Source organism: Emydura macquarii, unplaced genomic scaffold, assembly GCF_026122565.2.
Source record: "Emydura macquarii macquarii isolate MOO-44397 ecotype Brisbane River unplaced genomic scaffold, CSIRO-AGI_Emac_v2 contig_2473, whole genome shotgun sequence".
NCBI lineage: Eukaryota > Metazoa > Chordata > Testudines > Chelidae > Emydura > Emydura macquarii.
This window is the reverse complement of record NW_027132610.1, coordinates 28,811,013-28,835,827: the sequence shown is the minus strand read 5'-3', so window position 1 is coordinate 28,835,827 and position 24,815 is coordinate 28,811,013. Positions and strand designations below refer to the sequence as shown.

The following is a 24,815-nucleotide window of genomic DNA, read 5'->3' as shown; positions in this document are numbered from 1 at the left end:
AAAACATGTCATGTGACTAATATCCTGGCCTCATTATATAGAACATTTTACACTAAAATTACACAATGGTTGTATAAGATTACGTTGATTTATATACCTGTAAATTTAAACCACGTTCTTCATATATAGTGATTATGACCAGAAAAAAAGACCATCTTCATTATATAAAATTATATTCAGATTGTGAAGTGCTGAAAGAAGAATTCTCTATTTTGCAAGCTAGTTACACAGTGTAATCCCTTAGATTTTCAAAGGGTGTATATTAGTAACTATTTTTCTTTATTATAGGCATGGCTGGAAGCACTGGCTATTACTAGAGTTGCCCAATGTTTTTCAATATAACACCCTGTTTTCAGTTGCTTATAACTTTAGCAACATTTAACTGTTTGCTGTGAAATTTCCCATGCAAAGGTGTCTGCCTCAAACTGAAATTTTTGGAAAATTTCAGTCAAAATGGTTCAACCGTTTCTGAGAATGAGGCTAGTAAAAAAAAAACAACCAAAACATCGTTTGTATTTTAGAACGTTCTTGAGACCTTTTCTTTGAAATTCTATAGCACAATGGTTTTCAACCTGTGGTCTGCAGACTCCTAGGGGTCTAGGGACTGTCTGAGTTCCAAAGGGGTCCGCACCTCTATTTGAAATTTTTTAAGGGTTCGCAAATGAAAAAAGGTTGAAAACCACAGCTCTAGCGTCCCCATGCTTTGAAGCAAGGCCTTTGCTACACAACTTAGAGTCACTCTCAGACCAGATCCATTCTGTGCAGAAAATGAGGCACAAGCAGTCTGGCATTTCCCAACTTTTTAGTGCTTGACTTTGCAACCTTTTAACATAGTTTTTTGTGTGTGTATTATGAAAGATTTGTGATGGTTAACTTAAGGACTGATTTTCAGAAGTATTGAGCATTCACAATTCCACTTAAAGTTGATGGGAACTGTGAGTAGTACTGACTACATCTGAAAATCAGGCTCAAGATATGCCAAATTTAGCACCAAAAAAATCACTGGACTCTTTTTTTAAAAAAAATTGGCCTCAAGTCACTAGTATGGTATAGAGTGGAAACTATGGCTGTTTTATATACATACATAGTTGGTAATTTTTATTGAGTAAGTAATTTACTCATGTTGCTATCATTTTAATTTTTCAAATTAGTCCAAAGTAGAAAATTAAAAATAACTAATTACTGAGGCACTGATTGCAGTTCCACAGTTAATATGGAGTTGTTTTGCATTTCAATCAGGGTTTCAGCCTCTTTATTACGAATGAAAAATACACTCTGTATTCCCAAAAACCCACAGCATTGCTATTTGAGTACTGAATGACCTTTCTGAAAATTTGCAAGTAAATCTGTTGACTAGTTTGATTTGAAATTAATTTTAAAACGGGTCATTTGTACATTTATCATTTTGAGACAGATCATTTTTTGTCCTGAGTGATCTCATCTCAAGTACTAGCTACAGGCAAAAAAATTGGCAGGGAGGTGAATATTGAGTAGATATGGTTACAAGGGGTAGTTTTTTTTAGGAAAAAATAGGATAAATTCTAACTTTTTTTCTGTTCTTCATGACTGATTGTTTCTGCTTCAGCAGTGACTGAACAATAACATTCTCCTTCAGAGTGCCTGAGGCCACAGGATGTCCTCAGCAAAGATAACCACTGCTAATTCATCTGCACCTCTCACTGTCTCCTGACAGCATAAGGGCTTTCATCTTCCCTGAGGGCAGCTTCACTTCAATCCTGTGAGGAACAATGGAAGACTGTGGTCACCTTTGCTAAAGGGCAACCTGTGGCTTCAAACCCATTGAGAAATGAGATTGCAGCTATTTTGAAAGAGAGCAGTTCTTCATGAGTTCTTCTGAACAATAAGAGTTTGTGCCGACATCTGCTGAAACTTTTTAAGTGACAATAGAGGGGGAAATGTTTAATTTGGGACCATAAGCACTCATGGGCATTCGTTTTATGGTTTTGCTGCTGGGCAGAGTTAAGGCTGTTTGTGTGCCTCGACTGTTTCTCTCTCTCTTAACTTGTTTGGATTTCTTTTCAGTGTTAACCTGAACTCTGAATTTTCTGGATTTATAATGTTATTTTGGAGATAATTACAACATTACTATAATGTGGTTCGCCCAAAGTGACTGATATATTAAAGAATAAAATATACTATATAGAAAATACAATATTGTCAGATTACATGTTACTTAACATGTAAAAGACTTCTTAGAAGGTGCAAGTGACCTTCTAGTGACAGTTTTTTGACTGCCATTACAGCTTATGTATTCTATCATTTCTATAGTTTACAAGCTTGTTCTTCACTTCACTTATATTGGTAATATAGCTTAATATATCTTATTTTTTTAATAGCAAGCAGCCAAGGAGAATATGAGAAGAAGGGAAGCAGAGGAAAAACAGAAACGTGCTAGAATAGCGAAGGAGAAAGCGGAAAAAGAAAAATTAGAGAGGCAACGAAAGAAAAAGCTCTTGTTAGAAATGAAAACAGGTAAGTAGAATGGAAAACAACTTTTTCTATCTAGTGTAATATAGGAAATGAAACTACTGCCTCTATTTTGTTATTATCTTGATGTGTTCTGGAAGAGCAGTAGAATAAATTATTTCACCAATTAAATAGTACAGCAATGCTGTTCTTAAATTTGATTTTGTTAACAAGCTGCTCTAGCTTATCCGCTTTTCTCAAGATATCTTAGACCTTGAAATGGTGCTCAGTACTTCCCATTCAGTATCTACTGAACATTTTGTATTCAAGTATTAATGATTTATTTCAATTAAAGCTAAGCTGAAAAAGAAGCTATTATGTTACATTTGAACAAAGTCACTTTCCAACTCTGATTTTTATAATTGTTCCTTTAATGACAATAGACTTCTTTTATGTGGCTAAGATTCTTCTCTGAGTATGTGCCAGTGTGGATCCCACTGTGATTATATATGTGCCTCGTGTGCATGAGAATGGAGTTTTTCTGAATAGTAGTGTGTCCATCAGACCCTTGTGTTTGTCTTTTGCCTCCTTTTGATCCTGCATGAGAATTTAAAGAGTGAGGCAACTGCGACCCTTGATCAAGTCCCTCTTACTTTCCAGAGAAATGAGATGGAACCTGGTGATTGTCCGACCTACTAGTTCTTACCTCAGGGTAAACATCTACATACCTTCATGAAAATCTCAGAACTACTTTTGATCTTCTATATTGACCACCATGAAATGTCGCCATCCTTCTGAACTGATCTCTAACAGTCAGACTCCCCTGTACAGGTTTCCTTAGCACGGACAACTCAAAACCTGTGAATTTACAGCCCTGTCCATCCTTGAATGGATTAATCTCCCCTCAGGGGAGGACACAGTAGGTAAGTTTTCTGTTTGTCAGAAAACAGATGCTCAGTCAGCTTGTCATTCTCTGCAAGAACACAGAAGTCATTACATGTGAGGCTATTTTCCATCTCCTGGAACAGTCCATGAAGGCCTCATCAGACAGTGAGGAGAAGAGTTCCAAAAGTTCTGCTGGTAGACAAGCCAGCTCCATCCAATACCCCAACAAGCAGACAAACAGCACTAAAAACCAGTGCGGAGAAGAGAGATGAGAAAATACCTTGCACTGAAGCTATGCTCACCAACACTATACATCATCACCAAAGGATTTTTCATCTTTGTTATCTGATGAAGCGGTGTCTAAAACATTCAGGATCTTTTTGTGAATATTGCCAAGACTCAATTGAGATGTCAGTCTTGCTGGAAAAGTCCCACAAGCTATTTGACAATGTTTCAGCTTCTGATTTAGCCCGGTTCACCCGCTACATAAGTGAGGCCGTGCTCAACCCCGCTAAGACCCTGTGGTAGACATTGTGATAACACCCACTGTGAAATGAGTCAAAAAGAGATACCAAGTACCTCCCATGGTGTTTAAGTACTCTACATCTGCCCCAAGGCAGGCTCTTGAGTATTGTTGATGGTACAAGAAAAGTCTAAGTTGAGTAAGAGTACCCTCAAATGATCCCAAAAGTCTTAACCATTTGGGCAGAAAACCATATTCCTCTGCTTCCCTATATATGACAGCATATAGGAGCTTACAGACATAATTAAGGAAGGTCAACTAGTGGTCAATATAGCCATGCAGGCAGCCATGTATGTGTCTGGTACTACTGCCAGGACTATCATTTCTGCTGTGACGATGTGCTGGGCATTCTGGATCCAGGCATTGGGCATTCCAGATCCATGCACTGGGAATTCTGAGAGAGGTACAGGCCACAATCTACAAGTTGCTTTTTTGAAGGATCAGAGCTGTTCAGTGAGGGAACAGACAACACTCTGCTCTCTGAAGGACTCAAAAGCTATCCTCCACTCTCCCCCACAACTGTACTACAAGCCATATCTTCCTCAGCCCACCCAAGACAATGGATGCCATTTCATCATCTTAGGCAGCCCAAATATCATGCCAAGAAGTGACCAAGATACGAGAGAGGGAGACAGCCTTCCTCCTCCTCGACAATGCAGTCTACACAGATGATGCATGAGCAAATTTGACATGATTATCAGGAGCCACTTCAGCCCAGTCTGAAGAGCATACCCTTTGGAAGCCGCCTTCACCCATTCCACTGGATGTGATCAGCCCTGGTGTCAGACAGATGAGGTATTAAGAGATTATCACCCATGGCTACCCTATACAATATAACTCTTTACCCCCTACAGACACACCCTTCTTCAACCCTGTACAAATAGAAATGGCCTCGTTGCTTTGTCTAGGCGACAAAGAGGTGATTCTACCAGAGTTAAGGGGAAGAGTCTTTACTCCCAGTATCTCCTTATTCAAGAGCAGATAGGGAGTCTTTATCCTGTCACATGTCTGAGAAGACTCACCAAATACAAATGCCATCTCAGGTGTCATTTCATTTCTTCAAGCTCAAGACAGGTTCATGGCTCTCAAGTTGCAGGTACTCAAGTATGCATACTTCCATATAGCAATCCATCCAGCCCACAGGAAAGACCTAAAATTCACATTGGGGCCCAACAATTACCATGACCTTGACCGTCCATGCCAGAAAGTATTCACCAAATGTTTGGCTCTGATGGCAGTACATTTAAGGAGACAGGAAATCCATGTCTATCCAGACCAGTGCCATATAAACAAGAAGAGAGGTGCTCTATTATTCCCTCTCTGCCAGGAGGTCATCAATGTCTGAAAGTGTTGTCATCAACACAGGATAACCCTGCTAGTGCCAAGAATCAATAATGAAAGACTTCTTAAGTAGACCTGTGGTAACTAACCACAAGTGGTCACTATAGATATCTATCGTACAGCTGATATTTCTTCAATGGGAGACTTCCAGGATAGATATGTTCATCTGAAAAGATAATGCCAAATGCCCTGACTTCTGCTACTGAGGGGACCTGAGCCCAGCCTTTCTTCTTCAATGTTTTTGAGAGCTCCTATATGTTCTTCCATCAATTTCTCTGATCCCCAGCATAATATGCAAGATCAGACAGAACAAGATCATTCTAAGAGCTCCTTACTGGGGGAGGCAATTTTGCTGTCATGTGGTATTAGAGGTATCCAAGGAGCATTCCCTTCCCTCCATGTCCCTCCTGACCTGCTTGGACTAATATCTCAGAACCAAGATCAGATATTGCACCCAGATATTGCAACTGACAATCTGGATTTTGGCTGGCTGAGCATTACTGACAGAGATTGTTCCTATTAAGATGAGGAAGTACTCATAAAAAAGCAGAGAACATTCCACTAGGGACACTTATTCCTCAAACTGGAAAAGATTTTCCATATGGGCAGATCACAATATATAAACCTAGTGGAGGCTCCAATACCAAAGATCCTTGACTATATGCTGCTCCTGAAGTATGCTGGGCTACCATTTAACTCTCTCAAAGTTCACCTTGCAGGAATATCAACATGGCACACTTCAGTACAGTCACACTCTTTATCTTTTCAAATCCTATGGTATCAAAATTCCTCAAGCACCTTCTCTGATTGGAGGCCCAATTCTCTTGTGCAACCTCAACTAATTCTTTCTAAAACTCATGGCGCTTCCATTGAACCACTGACATTGTGTTCAGTACCTCATATTATCATCCATAAAGTCCTCTTCATAGCCATCACCTTAGCACAAAGAGTCAGTAAGCTCCAAGCCTTCAAGGTTAAACCTCCTTAATACATCCTTCTTAGGGACAAGATAGTGTTGAGACTACACCCTAAGTTCATTCCTGAGGTAGTTACAGAATTCCATCTAACCTAATCGGTTACCTTACAAGTCTTCTTCCCAAAATCTCACTCGACTTTGGGAGAAATGAAATTGACTACTTTGGATAGGTCCAGAGCTTTGCTGAATTATCTTTGTGACGGGTGCCTAGATGGGCACACTAAGAATGCCATACTCAGGGCAGACTACAAGAAATAGGGCAGACGATCTCACCAAACTGGTGGTTTATTCTATAGACTCACCAAGCCAATAAAAAATCAGCTTCTGCAGTACCATACTGGTTAACCAGAAACCAAACACAATACCCTTAGGTATTCCAGTCCCTGGCTCCCATTCAGACAACCAAGTGAGGTTCTTACTGATCCAAAAGGATAAGACACTTGCCCCCAATCAATATGTATCTCAGACCTTACCCACATATCATGCTGTCAACCAATTCTTAGTAAACTAACTAAAGATTTAATAATAAAATAAAAGAAGAGGGTTATAAATGGATAATAGGTCATATACATACAAATGATTGCAGAATCATTATATCAGGTTTGTAGCAGTGATGGAATAGACTATTGGCTTGTAGAGTCTCTCTGGTAACTTACAAAAGATTGGAAGGTCCTGAGTCCATGATTGAAGATGATCCTTTTTGGTGTAAATGCACAGTCCAGAGAATTAGAGGAGGAAAGAGGCAAAATGGAGGTGTCTCAAGAGTCTTTTATATCCTTTGCTATGTGCATGGAAATTTACTGTCCCAAGCAAAGCTGATAGACCAGTTGTATGGAAAGTTTCAGGCTTAAGATAGAGACTAGGATCACGTGTCTTTATCACTTGTCCATACATGCTTTGCTTACTCACAGGAGCAGCCATTGCCCATACTCCTTCTGAGGCATTAACCATAAAAGCTTACTGGGTGTTAGAAATAATCAAACAGGTTGTCCCCAGGATGGACTGGGAACACAGAACCCTTTATTGCCTGCTCGTTCCACCTCGACACCGCGAGTGAGCAACGAGGGGGTTACTTTACAATTCTTTTATTCATAACAATATGTAAATGTATACATTTTCAGCAGCTCCCCATAGACCCTTATTTGGTTACATTGACACTTATAAAATGAATATTAACAACTACATAATGAATATAATTATACCCGCCCCTGTTTGTTGTTTACAGGATTACCATACAGAGGTCAGGCATATCACCTTAAAACCTATAAATTTTACACTAACATTCTTTGAAATAAAGGTATGCCAAGGGGAAAAGGAAGATAATGCTTTCTTCCCATCAAAAGGCCTTGCACAGGAATGGCGATAGACTCATCCCCTGCGCAGATGGCCAGGAAGGGAGGAGAAGGAGAGAGATAACAGACTCTAACTAAAATTCACACCAATTAACAGAAACAAGGTTTGCCCTTGCCTTGACCACATTCCCTGTAATTTAGGCCTGACCACTTGTCCAGCTTTTAACTCTTTACTCTCCTACACTGGGAGGGATGAATTTCTTGAATGGTGCATTGTGTGCAGAGTGTCCTTAATGGCTTAACATATGTCCTTAACATAGCTGTCTAGCCCAGATGTAAGTCTACTTGGAGGGTGTCACCCAGGAACAACACATATTTTGGAAATACAAATAAATAGCCAATATTCATAACTTCAGATACAAAGATGATACATGGATTTAATCAGGATAATCATACTCGATAGATTGTAACTTTTCCATTGATACGTTACAGGATACACTTTGTGCAAGATTTGTTGCAATTGTATAACCGTGGTAATATCAATGACATAAATGGTCATTTTTAATCTTACAGCATCACACCCTTAACAGGGCCAAGTCTTTCAGGCTGTCTCCCCCCCTCCCCTTTCATGGTCATAACCTGCTTATCAAAAAGCCAAGCATTCTCATCACAGAGAATCTCGAGGTGGATCAAAGTACGTTTCCACCTGTTACGAAAAGATTCACGAGCCTCCCTCCTATCAGGGCACACTTCCACAAGGGCACAGGCAGCCACTTCTGCCTTCTTCAGCAACATGCCAGTTTCTGAGAACTGCAAGACAGCAATGTGGAGCAACCCACAGACTGTTGATAAACATCATGTCCCTGACATAGCAGCCTAGTTAGATGCCAAATTCAGAAGAACATACTTATTGTTTGAAGCTCTTTACTCCCTCCACTGACTTATTCTTGAAGCAGCAAGAACGTTTACTTACCTACAATAACTATGGTGTATTGAGATGTTGCTGTCAATGTGGATTCCAAGCCGACCTTCTTACCCACTTTTTGGAGTCTTCAGCTTCCACATATTTTGAAACATGAGGAAACTGAGGAGGGTCACAGCCATCCCCATCCTTTATGCCTTAATGCTGAAGAACAAAGATACTCAGGGTGCATGCACAGACCTGATGGACACTGCTGTTCTAAAGACTCCAATCTTCCTGCTCATGTGAGGTCTGCAGGTCATGTGAGGTCTGCATAGTGGCATCTTGAAGAATCACAGTTACTGTAGGTAAATAACTGCTCTATCTTCTCTGCCAGCCATAGGGGATTGGATTCAATCTTGAAATTGATCCCTGCTACCCATTCAAAATAGCCAGAACTTGTTGATTCTCTGAGCATATTGCAGGGTTCATCTGTGTTTTCAGATTTTATGGGGGGTAAAGGCAGAGGGGCATATGGCATTTGTTTGAGGTATAATATGGAGTTAATTTTTTTGCATTTGAAAAGTAGTAAGGTTGATATGATTGTTTGTTGTGTACTCAGAGCATTCGGATAGGCACTTTTTATCATGTGTATAAATTTAAAGAAATTATAAATACATACAGATATTTAGACTCCATAACGATCAATCAAAAACTGATAGTTTTCAGTTCACCTCTGCAAATTGTCAGAGTACTACCAGTAGTGATGCCCTCTTCTGGGATGCCGGTGTGCCCTGAGAGTCAAAGGCAACTCCCCCTAGAAAGTATTGACTATTGCCATTGTTGCTATGCTTCTTCCTATGTCCAAATGCTTGATGCAAAGCCATGAACCCAACTGCATTCTAGTTCCTCTCAAACCTCGGTGGCACTAACTTGGGAAGTCCTGGCCATCTTACTTTAGTTTAGGATTACTTGGTTTTGGTTAGTTTTACTGGTGGTTTTTCAAGAAAAATTAGGCTCTGTGCCATTGCACTTTTAGCTAGTTCTGTCCTCTGTAATGATTTTTATCTGGACAGTTCCCCTTTGTTTCTTTATAGTTTAGCTTCAGCTACCTGATGGCATGCTTGAAGCATTCAGAATTTAAGCACTAAGTTTCCTGAGATAAACACCCATCGTAAATCATCTCCTCTGGTAACTTCTGTTTAGGAGAGGGACAACCACCAAAAGCCTACTGTTATCCATGCGGCCTTTATGGGATTGGGTTGTATGCAACTTCCTAGCTCTCTACGCTTCCTAGCCTTATGGGAGACTCTTTCAAGGCACAGCCTATGTTGAGTCTGCCCCCACTTCAGTAGCTATCTTGGTTAAGTGCATCAGCACCAGCAACAACAGTGGCACCAAGGCACTTGAAATAGCTGCGGAATCAGCTCAGATCCAGTGTGTTATGTAAGATTCAGTGTCAGCTCTGATAGGTTTAGCAAGTGTCAAAGATTTTCTATAACATGCCTGCATTTGACACTTCCATCGTTCCTCCCTGGAGTGCCACTGGAATGTCATGCATCCAGCAAGGCTGCAGAAATTGCTCTCTCCCTTTTCCTGCTCTTGTACACTGAGGACAATCCAGTCAGCACAGCTGACTGACTTTCTCTAATCTTGCATGGGGCACATGGGAGAGGAGGAGGAGGCAGCAGCAGTCAGTTGCCCCAGTGCCTCATCAGCATGCGAAGTGAGGGATTAGAGAATGAGGAACAGTATATGGTGGCTGGATGTGAAAGATGGAGGAAAGAATGGGGAGCAGAAAAGAGGGAAATAGAAGGGGATGGGCTTAAAGGGAATAGAATTGGCAAAGAGTCTACTTCTGTGCTCCCCTGCATCAGGTGCTACAGGTTCTATCTTCGAGTGATTGCTCATATGCATTCCAATATAGGTATGTGCACGCCCAGTGCACAGATTCCCGGAACCTTTTTCCCTAGCAAGCCCCGCAGGGCCAGCTCAGGCGCCCCCTGGAGTGCCGCGCTCATATCGCGGTATAAATGGCGCTGCTGGCCCCGCGGGCCCCCAGTTCCTTCTTTCCGCCTGTGACGGTTGCTGGAACTATCGTCTCTTGCTGTGTGCAAGTAGCTCATTCCCTAGCTGTTGTTACTGTTCTTTAGAGTTTAGAGTTGAATAGTTGTTATAGTGTTAGATAAGTTAGTTAGTTATAGTGATAAGTAAGAACCCCGGACAGGGTTTTTTCTCTTGGAGTCATGCCGGGCTCTACAGGCTTTAAAAACTGTGACTTGTGTGCTAAAGCCTTCCCGGTCAGTGACCCACACGACCGCTGTCTCTGGTGCCTTGGTGAACAACACCGTCGAGACAAATGCCGGATTTGTAAGTCCTTTAAGCCTCGGACCCAAAAAGAAAGGGACGCGAGGCTAAAAGCGATTTTAATGGAGTCGGCGCTCCGACCAGCTTCCGAGCCGTCCCGGTCACCGTCGGCACCGAGTGTGTCGTCGGTGCGGAGAGCCCCCCCACCGGCACCGCTCTCGGCACCGCAGCAGATCTCGAAGGGGCCAAAGAAGACGGCACGGCCCCTGGCTGCACCTAAAGACTCCCCCCGGCCCCCGCAGGGCGGAGGGAGTAAGGAGACGCCCCAGCCACGGGCCGTGGAGATCACTGCGGCCCCGGTGTCTCCGCGCGGGTTGCCTCCCCCGACTCCTGGGGGTGGGGGAGTGCACCTGCAAGGGCCGTCGACGCCGGAGGCGTTTACTGCGGCACGAGCCCTCATGGCCATGCCTACGCCTCTGTCCCCCCCTCGGCCGAGGGACAAGGGACCTGCGTCTCGGGGCAAACCCGCGCTGGGTGGTCCCGGTGGTTGGAGACGCTCTCAATCTAGGTCTCCTTCCAGAAGGTCACGGAGGGTGGAGAGCGCCGGCTCCCTTCCAAGCTCCGACTCTAGGTCGTCGAGCGACTCAGCACCGCGGCACCGTGGGCGGTCCCGAGTCCATCGCCGGAGCCGCCGCAGGTCCAGCTCCGACCTGAGCAGGGACCGTATTTCGGGCTCGCAAACTCCAGTGCGGAGCCCGTCCCGGCACCAATCCAGGTCACTGTCCGTCGCGTCAAGGGACAGTGGCTCGCATCCAGCGGCACTGGTTGCTCGAGAGCCCCTGCCGGCACCGATGGGCCCGGCACCGATGACTGGGCGGATGAAGTCCCCTCAGCATCGCCATCGTCGGCACCGCTCACGCTCTCGAGGGGGTAAGCGGCACCGCAAGTCATCTCGCCGCAGGGGCAGGTCCTCTACATCGTCGTCATCTCCGGCCTCCTCTTATCGCCGGCACCGGTCTACATCATCCTCTTCTTCTGGCCGATCCACACGTCGGCGGAGCAAGCGACGTATGGGAGGCTCGGGTGACAAGAGGGCCGCGAGACAGCAGCCGCCCCCCTTGCAAGCCCCTGGGTGGAACCAGGTGCCTTGGCAGTGGCCATATTGGGGACCCTGGAATGCCCATATGCCCCAGGGTTCCATATCTATGCAATCTGCGGTGGCCCCCCCAATGCCCCCACTCCCTAAGACTCAAGGGCAGGGTTCGGAGGAAGACTCGGACCCAGGGGAGGGACCCTCCACAGGACCCTTACCCCTATCCTCCTCCTCATCACCAGATGAGGCGGCGGCCAGAGATCACAGGTGCTGTCATCCCTCAATTGGTGGAGGGACCCAAGGGAAGTGATGATGGGCGTTCCCTTCAGAGAGTTTATCCCATCTGTGACGCTCATCACAGACGCATCCGATATGGGATGGGGAGCCCACATCTGTCGCAATCGGGGCACCCAAGGGCTTTGGTCACCAGAGGAGAGAGCTCTGCACATCAACGTATGCAAGCTCAGAGCGGTCCGGTTGGCCTGCAAGGCCTTCCTTCAGTTCCTGAAGGGCAGGGTAGTCCAAGTCCTCATGGACAATACGGCAGCCATGTTCTACGTGAACAGGCAGGGGGGCGGGCACGTTCCTTGGCTCTCTGCCAGGAAGCTATTCGCCTGTGGGATTTCGCGGTGAGGCACGATTTTCACTTATCTGCCTCTCACCTCCCTGGGGTACGGAACAGCGAGGCGGACCGCCTCAGCAGATCATTTTCTCCCCGCCACGAATGGTCCTTGCACCAGGACATAGTGGCTTTAATCTTCCAAAGGTGGGTCTAGACCTGTTCGCTTCAGTCGGGAACAGGAAATGCCCGAGGTTCTGTTTGCTCAGGGGTCGCGAGCCGGGCTCGCTGTCCGATGCCTTCTTAATAGACTGGACGGGGGACCTGTTGTATGCATTCCCCCCCATTCCGCTCCTGCCCCAAGTCCTTCTCAAGATCAAGAGGGACAGGGCAAACATCATCCTGATCGCCCCAGCGTGGCCGAGACAGCATTGGTACAGCATGCTGCTCGACCTCTCCATCACCGAACCGATTCCGCTACCCAGACGATGCGACCTGATCTCCCAGGACCACGGGAGATTGTTGCACCCCGACCTGGACTCCCTCCACCTCACTGCCTGGAGACTCTGTGGCTGACGGAGGGAGAGAGGGCCTGTTCCATTCAGGTTCAGCAGGTCCTTTTGGGCAGCAGGAAACCGTCCACTCAAGTAACATATAGAGCTAAGTGGCGGAGGTTCTCGGGGTGGGCAGAATCGAGAGGGTTACATCCAAGCTTCTCACCCATACAGGCTATCTTAGAGTACTTGCTGCAGCTTAAACTGCAAGGCTTGGCCCTAGCTTCCCTCAAGGTACACCTAGCGGCCATTTTGGCTTTCCACCAGCCGATGGAAGGGCGGTCCCTGTTCTCTCACCCCATGTCGGTGAGGTTCCTTAAGGGAGTGGAGAGGACTTTCCCGCAGGTGCGGGACCCGGTGCCACCCTGGGACCTCAACTTGGTCCTCAACAGACTGATGGGACACCCCTTTGAGCCCCTGGCCACATGCTCCCTTCTCCTTTTATCGTGGAAGGTAGCCTTCCTGGTGGCCATCACATCGGCCAGGAGGGTCTCCGAACTAAGGGCGTTGACCTCGGAGCCCCCCTACACAGTTTTTTACAAGGATAAGGTCCGGCTGAGACCTCACCCGGCTTTTATGCCTAAGGTGGTGTCTCAGTTCCACTGTAATCAGGATATCTTCCTTCCTGTGTTCTTTCCAAAACCCCATGGTTCGGAGGAGGAAAGGAGAGGACATTCGCTGGATGTCAGGCGAGCCTTGGCCTACTATATTGAGCGGACGAATCCCTTCCGGAAGTCGACACAGCTGTTCGTGGCTGTGGCAGACAGGATGAAAGGCTCTCCTGTCTCCACCCAGCGAATCTCCAACTGGATTACTGCCTGCATCAGAGCATGTTACGAGCAGGCAGGGGTGCCCCTTCCAGGTGCGGTAAGGGCACACTCTACTAGGGCCCAGGCCTCTTCCGCAGCCTTCCTGGAGCGGGTTCCCCTTCAGGACATCTGCAGAGCAGCGACCTGGTCGTCGGTCCATACGTTCACGTCGCACTACGCCATCGTGGAGCAGGCCAGGGAGGATGCGGGGTTCGGCAGAGCCGTGCTGTCAAGAGCAGGTCACCGATAACTCCTACCCACCTCCAAGGTATGGCTAATTAATCACCTATATTGGAATGCATATGAGCAATCACTCGAAGATAGAAAACAAGGTTACTTACCAGTAACTGTTGTTCTTCGAGATGTGTTGCTCAAATCCATTCCAAACCCACCCCCGTCCCCACTGTCGGAGTTGGCAGAAAGAAGGGACTGGGGGCCCGCGGGGCCAGCAGCGCCCTTTATACCGCGATATGAGCGCGGCACTCCAGGGGGCGCCTGAGCTGGCCCTGCGGGGCTTGCTAGGGAAAAAGGTTCCGGGAATCTGTGCACTGGGCGCGCACACACCTAAATTGGAATGGATATGAGCAACACATCTTGAAGAACAACAGTTACTGGTAAGTAACCTTGTTATTTTCTAACCACCTTTATTCAGTCTTGTCTTTGTGAAGTTCATCCCACCAACTTCATCTACATCCCAGTAACTCCACAGCACTCTCGTTTTTCCAGGCTTCATGTTCCTGAATCCCTCTCCATTTCCCCACTAAATTCCCTAACCTGGTCTGCTTTTGAGGAAGGAAAGATAGGGTTCTTTCATCCTTCACAATTTCTCCCACTGTGTAGTTTGGGGGAAATAGTGATTTGCTTTTTGTGGTAAAAAATGTCCCACGTGGAGCTGCAAAAAATTTGGCAGCTAAGCTGTAAAGAAGCCCAGAAAGATGAATGTTACTAGCTTTGTGGGTTTGGGGGGATTTGGAGGCTCTTGTACACAGAGGAGGAAGCCACAGATCTCAGCAATCTTCCTATTCAGATTTGTGCAGTTCAGGAAGTTATATATACACACACACAAAAGTGTGTTCACAGTGTTGATGAAACTAGATCGTTTGCTTTCCTTGTTATAGTAGCACAGCTGTAAACTCATGAGTTATGAGTAAAAAACTCATGAGTAAAAAAAAAAAATAGTACAGTATATCGTTGAGAAGATATAGTCAGTATATCAATTTCAAATTGCATGGGGGAGTTCAGCTTGCATAGTGACATTGCAGTACTGCTAAAACAATGGAGGGGAGAAAAGGAAATCTCTTTTTTAACCTTTCTGAGTTGCAGTGGCAGAATGTGTCAGGAGCTGATGAGTACTTTCTTACTGATATGGTTCCTCTGCCACTATCCCTCTCTATCTTTCCAACTTTTATCCATTCTAATAAAATGTCTGATACTGTATCTTTAAAAACATTGCCTTGTATAGTAAAAATATGGGTTTTGATAATTTATTACCCTTACTCATTATTTATACGCATGTATTTTTTGTTAATTGAGGGGGCAGCCAAGGGATGAGGCATCAGCTACAGAGGCCATCAACTGAAATAAAACTCCAGTAATTATTTTGTGTAGGTACATATGAATGTGCAATCATTTGTATCTAGATAAATGGAAATAATGATTGCAGACAACTTACATCCACTCTGATGGGCCAAATGCCAACTTTGTCCCTTGCTTTAAAAAAAAATCTAATATTTAAAAATAAAATCTGGGTTTATGCATTGGTATTCCCAATACTTGTCATTTGATTCATTTAATTTATATGTGGCAAACTAAGATTGCATCAAATTGCATTTGGCTGACATTTCATATTTATGATTTTAGTGAGAAAGAATAAAGAGTTTATTGTAAGCAATACTGAAATATATACTTCAATATTATTTATTATTATAAATAAATACTCATCTTAAGATAACACCTAGAAGCATCAAATCAGGAGTGTGTGTCCCATCATGCTAGGCACTACACAAACACACATGAAGATATAATCTGTACCCTAAACAGCTTGCAATCTAATATCTACTTTTCGTTAATCTTTAAAACAATCTTCCTTTGTCAAAATTAATATATTGCTCTTTCACTAGTGCTCCAGGCTATGAGATATGCAACTAGAAGAATTTTAAAACATATTTATCTGTATCTGGAACAGTACCTTTAATGCTGTTTCATTTTTTGAGGAAACTAAGCAATTATGACTGCTTTTTAATAATAATGTATATTTTATGTAATGGAGCTGGGACTTGGCTTTTGGTGGTGTGTCACTTAATTCACAATATTTGCTTTATACAATACACTTTCTAGACACTCTATTCTATCATGTATATAAGTTTTCTGTCTTGTAATTTTTCATTGTTATGGGTTATGCATACACTTGTGGTTTGTACAACTGTTTAGAGTGAAATTATTCTTTTTTATTCTCTACTCTCTAAAGGCCTGATCCATCTGCCAAAGAAGTCAACTGGAAGACTTTCAGTGACTTCTGTGGGAAATGGATTCAGTCTCAAGAGTTAAATTCACTTCTCCCAGACCAAGCCAGAGTAAATATGCTCTGTGCAGGAGGCTGGTACACTGGACTAAAAAGTGTACCAGCTTAATGGAAAGGGATCTTTATGTAAATGCTCCTTGTATGCCTGTTAACATTCTGTGACTTGCTTTGTTCATGCTGATCAGAATCTCAACAGAAAGCATGCCGATCAATTATTTTGATGCTATCACAGTGTAAAGAACCCTAAAACTCTGATAACATCAGCTAAATTTGTTGTATTATAATTGAGAACTCCATCATTGTGGCATCTTCTTTGTGCATCACTTTGAATACTACTTAGGTAACAAGCCACTTTAATCAGTAGTTATTTACATAGTCTGCTTTTTCATATTCAAAAGCAGTGAAGTGATGCCACAATGATCTCTTACACATCAAACCTGCAATTCACAATATAATTTTCTTTTAATTTTTGTAAAAATTACACACAAATTGAAATAATCAGCAGGAGCATGTTTCAATTATACAATAAATCATGACCTTTCTTGTAGCCATTTCTGCATACTATTTGCAGAACTCCTACAATGTCCACCTGTTCTTTGGGAATAAACAGCTCTAATTTTGCAAATTCTTGTGGAGTGCTTTTAGTATCCTATTGCTTAATAAACTAGCTTTAGTTTCTAATTTCTGCCCTTTAGTTGTGAAATAAGGATATTGTCTATAATTGTGTATTAGACTTCAAAACAAAATGTCATATTCCACCCTATTCCATCTGATAGCTGGATGTTGAATTTTTACTCCAGCTTAGACTGTTATAAGAAATTTCATCTGTGCGCATATTCAAAGAATTAAAATTCAGATGCCATTGGGTAAAACACTTGACTTTGTCTGAAGTAGAAATTCCCTGTATTTTAGCTTCCTCCAGGAGCCCCATTTTCCACCCTCCCTATACTCAACACCAACACATGAGACTAGCATTGGACTAATCCTTCTGGCTGTGAGGTAGAATCAGTATGTTAATAAAACTCCTTCATACTTGCCTCAATGAGTCACACAAGCAGTCTCCTTACTTTTAATAGTAACAATTTTGGTAGTTTCAGTAATTTCTAACAGATTTGTCAGGTGACTTTTGCTGAAAATCACAAGCCTCTGAACAAAGGTAGGCTCTTGATTTACATTTAAATTCTGATCCATACATTCAGCTGAAAAGTTCACTCAGTTCAAATATACATGAAGCAGCCAAAATAACTGGTAATACTACTCCATATTATTGAGTCTTCAGCGTAGAATGTTAAGTTCAACAAACACATGAACAATTGAACATTATAATTTGGATTATAATTATATTTATTTGTACATTTATATATTAGGTTAGACACTATGGGATGTATGCAAAACAAAAGTGGATTTTGCAGAAAATGCAATACTGAAGACTAGCACGTATCTTTTATTAATACAAAATAAAGCTTAGATACAAATTACAGGTAGAGAAGTCAAAGTTAGCCTTTCTGTTTGGCACCTCTGGAATTTGTAGAAAAAGGGAGAAACAAGCTGCATGGCAGTCTTCAGAGGGAGCAAGCTCTCTAGGGAGCTATCCTCTAGTATGTCATGCTAGAATCCAAAGCAATGTCTTCATCTCACCTCACTTTCCCCATCTCCGCTGCACTGATGATACTGGCTCTAGAGGCACATGTATCTGCTTCTCCCACAACTGCCTCCCCACTGCCCCCATGCATGATACGCACTCTTTCTCTTTCTTCCTGTACCATCACTTATCTTTTCTCTGCAGTGGGTGGGCATCTCCCTCCTCAGAGTATTGGGAGGAAGCTGATGGATGTCTTTTTTTTTTCTCCCTTGCTTAGTCAAGGCTTGTAAAGGAACCAGGCATTTCCTCCTTCCTTTGGTGGGAAGCCAGTAGGAGAGAGGTTCTACTTCAAGTGCTGGTCCCTATTTTTATTTCACTCTGGGGTACACATTTGTTCCCTGAGCCTGAGATTTGAGAATTCCTGTAAGCAGTATCCATTGCACACACCTGGGCCCCTGCTCTCCTTGTGCTCCATACCAAGGATATAAAGGGTGGGTTGGACCAACTGCCTTTCCAGTTCCTTTTTGCTGCCACCTTGCCTGAATCAGGACCTCCAGTATCTGGAGCACATTCTTTTTTTCCCAGCCTTGTCTTTAACCTGTAAATATTTCAAAGTATTATCTTTAGTGTAGCTCCTGTAAATAGTTTCTAATAATATAGTTAGTGTTTAGTTAGATTCCTAACATCAGGAACCCTTACCACCACCACGGCTCCCGATACTGGAATTAAACTATGCCCAGAACACTGGACTTTAAAAGCTGTCTCCTGTCCCCATTCCTTCTTAGTCAGTGACTATCAGCTGCACTGCTTTTACTGCCTTCGGGAAGCACATATCTCCATCAGATGCAATGGTTGTCACTCCTTCCCTAGCCATACCTAAAAGGCTCAGGAATTCCATCTTAAAAAACACCTAATGAAAAAGGCTTTGAATGCCTAATCAGACCCGGGCTGGGGGAACCCCCTTTCTACAACGGCCAGAGTGAGTGAGGAGCACACCTTCTATCATGTGGCATGACTTAGAAGTGAGGGAGAGCACACCTGTGGACCCTCCATCAGGGTCTCATCTGGAGAGCAAGAAATGCTCTCATAAACACAAGAGCAGATTCCCCCTTTAAGTCCATTCCGTAGAAAAAGGATCTGACCCTGTCCAAGATGGGGAAGCCTTTGCACTCAGCCCTTAAAGACGTAAAACATCCTAAGTCCCAGGACCATGATAAAAAGGATCATAAGAGCTGGACTCCATCAGCAAGAATGCCAGCGATACTACCCAGATACCGACAAAGAGTACTTATCAGGAACGTTAGTCACCGATGGTACCATCACAAGTCAATACATACCAGGCAACCCATAGTCTCTCTACATTGGCTTTGTCAGTATGGGCAGAGCTCAGGACACCAACAGATGAAACACCATACACAGTATTCCATGAAGACAAAATCTCACTATGACTACATCCAAAATTCACTCCTCAGATAGTTTCAGAATTTCAACTGAACAGTTAATTCACTTACCTGTACTTTTTCCAAAGCCCAATGCCTCTGGCAAGGAAAGGAGACTTCATTCCCTCAACAAAAAACAAGCATTGGCCTTATACCTGAAGAGAACATAGCTGATCAGAATATCATCTAGAGCAGCGGTTCTCAACCTTTTTTTCCCCGAGTACCACTTGGGTCAGGTACAGTCAGGTCAAGTACCACTTGACCTGACTGTACCTGACCCGAGTAACACTCAGGGAAAAAAAGGGGGGCGGGGGGGCTTTCGGCGGCGGGGGGGGGGCGAATTTCGGCGGCGGCAGGGTTACACGGGCGGAACAATGCCCTCCGCCAAAACCCTTCCACCGTTTGCCCCTTTTCAGCGGCAGAGTTTCCCATGGGTGGATGGGTGGGCACTTTCGGCGGCGTGGTACGGCTCGCGTACCACCCAGCCGTCTGCGAAGTACCACCGGTTGAGAACCGCTGATCTAGAGTGTTTGTTGCCAGAGCAGAATGAGTGCAAGGTCAAACTATAACATCTCAGAGGATCTCTGAATGGATCTCCGGATGTATCCTACTCTGTTATCAGTTGGTACAGCTCCTTCCCCTACATGTGGTATGGGTTTACTCTACAAGGACATAAGGGGGTCTTAGTGGCATCACTTTTTAAAAGGTACCCCGACTTAACATTTGCAGGGCAGCTATATGCAGTTCCATCCACACATTTCAAAAGTTATTATGCCTTGATCCAAGACTTCCACTGACACATACTTTGGAGAAAAAAGATTATACAAGCAGCTTTACTATCTGCATTCTCTCACCCACCTTCTCTCTCAGTACTGGTTTGTCAGTCACCCACAGTGGAATACATATAGGGATTAAAACTTGAAGAAAGGGAAGTTACTTACCTTGTTGTAACATGTTCTTCAAGATGTGTGGTCTCTATTTCTATTCCACAAAACCCTCCCTCCCTTCTCCTCTGCTTCAGATCATGACTGAATTTGCAGTAAAGAAGGAACTGGAGAGGCGGACAATTCACCTCACCCGTTATACCCTCAGTATCGAGCACAAGGAGAGCAGGGGTGTGGACACGGAGCAATTGACATAGCTTGCAAGAAAACTGGTCTCAGGTACCTGGAGTGCATGCATACCTACGGTGGAATACAGATAGGGACCACACATCTCAAAGAACTCTAGGTACAAGAAGGGATGTAGTAACTTCCTGCTCTTGCTTCTGCCTTTCCTTTCTGGCTGATTCTGGTGTTGCGTCTGTCTCTCTGGTGCTGATCATTACTTTATCTCCACTCAGCAGTAGGTCAGCAGACCCACAGGGGTCTGAGGAGGGAGTACAAAGTGCTGCTAATGCACACTACAGATTTTCCTGTCTGGGACTGGCTTCTTATTTACTCTTGCACCCACTCCACAAAAGGGGCTTGCACATCCATGACCCCACTAAGGCTTTCCTGTGACCAGGGTATCCCAACTTAGTGAATGTAACGCAACCCTGAGCTTGAAGAAGCACCTCTAAGGATGAATGAGTGCCTCATTTTTCTTGATCTTTCAATCTCTCTCTCTGTTGTGGCTGCCAAGTTGGTGCTAATTGTGCCTATGTAGAAACTTTCTGATTTAATGAGTGAATATTTTTAAATTTAAATACATGATTTTTTTCTCTGTGCTCTACTACCCTCAAATGCATACAGTACCTAAAAAGAAACAACTCTGTGATAGTGGTATATTAAATTATATTACAAATAACAGATCTTATGAGACACTGATTTCATTTAAAATGAAAATCTGCTAATAAAGTTTGAGATTCTGGCTGCTTACAAGTGTTTTGTATAAGGAAATCTTAATCTGAATTTCTGTATCCGTTTTTCCCTGAAAAATGACATTAGTGGAAATATTAGTTTTCAAGTAACCTAAAACAAAAATTGCCTCCATTCTTGCCAGCTTCACTGAGTTGGAGCTGTGACATATACAAAGAACAGGAGAAGAATAATTCATAAAAAGTAGACTTTATTGACCTTTTTATATATAGATGACTTTGCACTGTCATTAACAATTGTTCAATCAGCACCCCAGTCTATTATGAGCAGAGCTCATTAATGTGCGTAAACTTGGTCTATTCTGGTTATAATGCATATTTAATGTCACATACTTTTCTTAGTGTAGCTGTTGAGTTTTGCTGTAAAAAAATAAATAGCCACAGGTGAACAAGAAGGGTCCTAAAATCAGTTTAAGATATGTAAATCCAGAATAATTGGCTTTTAAAAATATTAGCCTACTTAATATTTCTATTACCCTAATTAACCCAATAGTTAAAATCCTTTGGTAAATGAGATAAATGTTAGACATTTACACAGAGATGTAACTTGCAGGGCAGAACAGCCCCAGGATGATAGTCAATGAGGAAGGATGGTTTGGCAGTAATTGCCTTAACTTTTCATTCATAACATTTTTAATGTTTAAGTTTTTGCAGAAGTGGATATAGTGATGCGGTAACCCTTTCTTTTATGTTAGCAGTAGTCAGTCACGGCCATGTTTCAACCTTAACTATCTTTTATAAAGGCTTTTTTGTCAGAGAGTTTCCTAAATGATTGCATTTATAGCATTTTGTTTTACATTGTTTATTTATAGACTAGTGTCAGATTATGGATGGGAGGGAGCAGTAGACATGGTATATCTTGACTTTAGTAAACCTTTTGATACTCTCTCGCATAACCTTCTCATAAACAAACTAGGGAAATATAGGCTAGATGGAACTACTATAAGACAGGTGAATAACTGGTTGGAAAACTGTTCCCAGAGAGTAGTTATCAGTGGTTCACAGTCAAGCTGGTAGGTCACATTGAATGGAGTCCCGCAGGGATCGGTCCTGAGTCAGGTTCTGTTCAATATCTTCATAAATGATTTAGATAATGACAGAGAGATTACATTTATAAATTTTGTGGACAATACCAAGCTGGGAGGGGTTGCAAGTGCTTTGTAGGATAGGATTAAAATTCAAAATGATCTGGACGAATGGGAGAAATGGCTGAAGGAAATAGGATGAAATTCAATGACAACAAATGCAAAATACTTCTCTTAGGAAGAAACAATCAATTGCACGTATACAAAATGGGAAATTACTTCCTAGGAAGGAGTACTGCGGAAAGGGATCTGGAGATTATAGTGGATCACAAGCTAAATATTTCAACAATGTAACACTGTTACAAAAAAAGCAAACATCATTCTTCTTTGCGTGTTTGCTCATGTCCATTCCATGCTAGATGTGTGTGAGTCATATGCACCGTTGCCGGAGATTCTTTCCTCAGTGGTATCCGTCAGGCCCGCTCTTGCGCCTTCTGAAAATATGTGCTTATGCGTTAGTATAATGGGTGCCACTAGCCCCGCGTCCTCTTAGTTCCTTCTTACTATCCATGATGATTGCTGGAACAATCCTTGCTGCAGCAAGGCTTTCTTCCCAGTGGTTTGGACTCTTCTTCATTTGTAGTTATAATAGTTTAGTGTATATAGTTATTATAACTAGTATCAGTGTAAGTAGATATAGTACTGTAAATAGTCCCTGTCATGAAGGGATGACTTCGCCCCAGGGTCTGGGCATGCCCTGGTCCCCAGGCTTCAAGCTGTGTGCCTCTTTCGGCAAACCTATCCTTTTGAGTGACCCAGACTCCAGCTGCTTAAAGTGTCTGAGGGAAACTCATGTGAAGGACAAGTGCCAGATCTGCCAGGACTTCAGACCCTGCATTGAAAAGGACAGGGACATTTGATTGAAAGGTATCCTCATGGAAGCCACTCTCAGACCAATCTTAGAACTGAGCCGCTCTGATTCGGTGCCAAGCACTTCAACATTAGTGCAAAGTGCTTTCCCAGCACCATGCTCTTCCCGGCACCGTTCACTGATCCTCTGGTGCCAAGGAAGAAGCACAAGAAGCAGCACACGAGGAGTGGGTGCTCACTGGTGCAGAATAGAGACAAGTGGAGAGAAACCAGCACAGTGAGATCCGTGCCGGACCACTCACCCTCCCCCGAGCCAGTGATGGCATTGTCAACTCCACCCAGAGCATTGAGTCCTGCGCCGAACTCTCCACCAGCTCCTGGAAGCTGCTGTGGTGCCAGCAGTCTGACAGTTCCTTCAATCCTGGATGCTTTCCAAGCAGTGAGGGACCTTTTCTCTCCCTGGTCCCACCGACTCCAAGAGGACACCTGCCAGCCCTGGCAACTGGGAGCAGAAGGGAATAAGGAGAGTTGGGCTTCTTCCCTGGCACCCTCTGGGGCAAGCCTTCATGATCCCGGCGTCGTGGTCACTGATCCGTTTCCTGTCCACGAAATCCTACCACTTCATGGAGACTGAAGTGGGTACTGCTCAGCCAGGGTTCCTGAGAAAAGAGTCCTCTTCTGAGTCCGAAGGGGAATCTTTCATGCTACCTAATGCCCATCACTGTTACCCAGCCTATGCACCACTAGACTTCAGTACTGGTCCCTCTGCTGGTTCCTGGCCAGCGGGCCATTGGCCAATGTAGTGACTATATTGAAACCCCTGGAGGTTCTCCTGGTACCGGGTCCTCCTACTCAGTGGTTTCTGAGAGATGGGCCACCGCTCCTTCCCTCTTGGTACCAGAACCTGACTCTGGCACAGAACCTGGTACCGACATCCAGGAGATGGCTCCGGTGGACGTGGTGTAGGCAGAGGAAGAGGAAGGATACCCTCCTCCAGCACATGCCTCCTCCTCATCCACCCCAGATAAGACTGTTGCGTGACCCATTAACCTGCTTCCGCAAGATGACTTCAGGGCCCATCAGGATCTTCTGAAGTGAGTCGTTGCAAACCTGGGTCTGGAAATTAAGCAACTCAGAGAGACATCAGACAGCCTGATTGATACCCTGGCAGCAGCTGCTCCCTCCAAGGTAGCCTTGCCCATCAGTGAGGCGTTGATGGGACCTGTCAAGACCCTGTGGCAAACTCCTTCTTCTCTACCTCCTCACCTCGAAGCGGGCAGAAAAAAAAGTATTATGTACCAGCAAGCAGGTTCAAATACCTATTCTCTCTCTCTCTCTGTCACACACAGACAGGGTTTACATGAGGGTTTACCAAGGGTTTCCATTTAAATCATTGAAAAACTCCCTAGGTCTGCCTGCCTCGGTTTACCCTTGAGAGGGCACAGATACAGCCTCTGCTCAAAAGATTGACACTCAAACAGTAAATTCTTTGAAAACAAAGTGTCTCTTTATTCAATACTAATTTTAATACAATTGCATTTTAAATCGAAAATCAATACTATATAATAAAATGAAATAATCCACTTAGGACAATACAGAACACCATAACGTAATGAAATATAACATAAATCATAAAACTGCAAAACAGTACACACAACACAATGTAACATTTCCTTAGCATGTATTACAATGTTATGAATACTTAATTGCGGTGCGGCATAATAAACATACAATGTTGCAGCATAACAAAGAAAGCCTTCATATATATGTACAGTGTTACATTACAATACCAAACTTATTGCAATATAACATACAATTCCCTTATACACGTGTACAGTGACATTACAATAGAA

At 43.7% G+C, this 24,815-nt stretch overlaps 1 protein-coding gene across 3 annotated transcripts in view; it reads left to right on the top strand.

Moving 5' to 3' along the window:
- Positions 1-24,815, top strand: part of DIAPH3 (diaphanous related formin 3) — a 581,492-nt gene that overhangs the window by 432,814 nt on the left and 123,863 nt on the right. For all 3 annotated transcript variants that reach the window (XM_067563206.1, XM_067563204.1, XM_067563205.1), the window contains one exon: positions 2,358-2,493. In XM_067563206.1, coding sequence (XP_067419307.1) covers positions 2,358-2,493 — 136 coding nt within the window. The remainder of the gene's footprint in view (positions 1-2,357; positions 2,494-24,815) is intronic.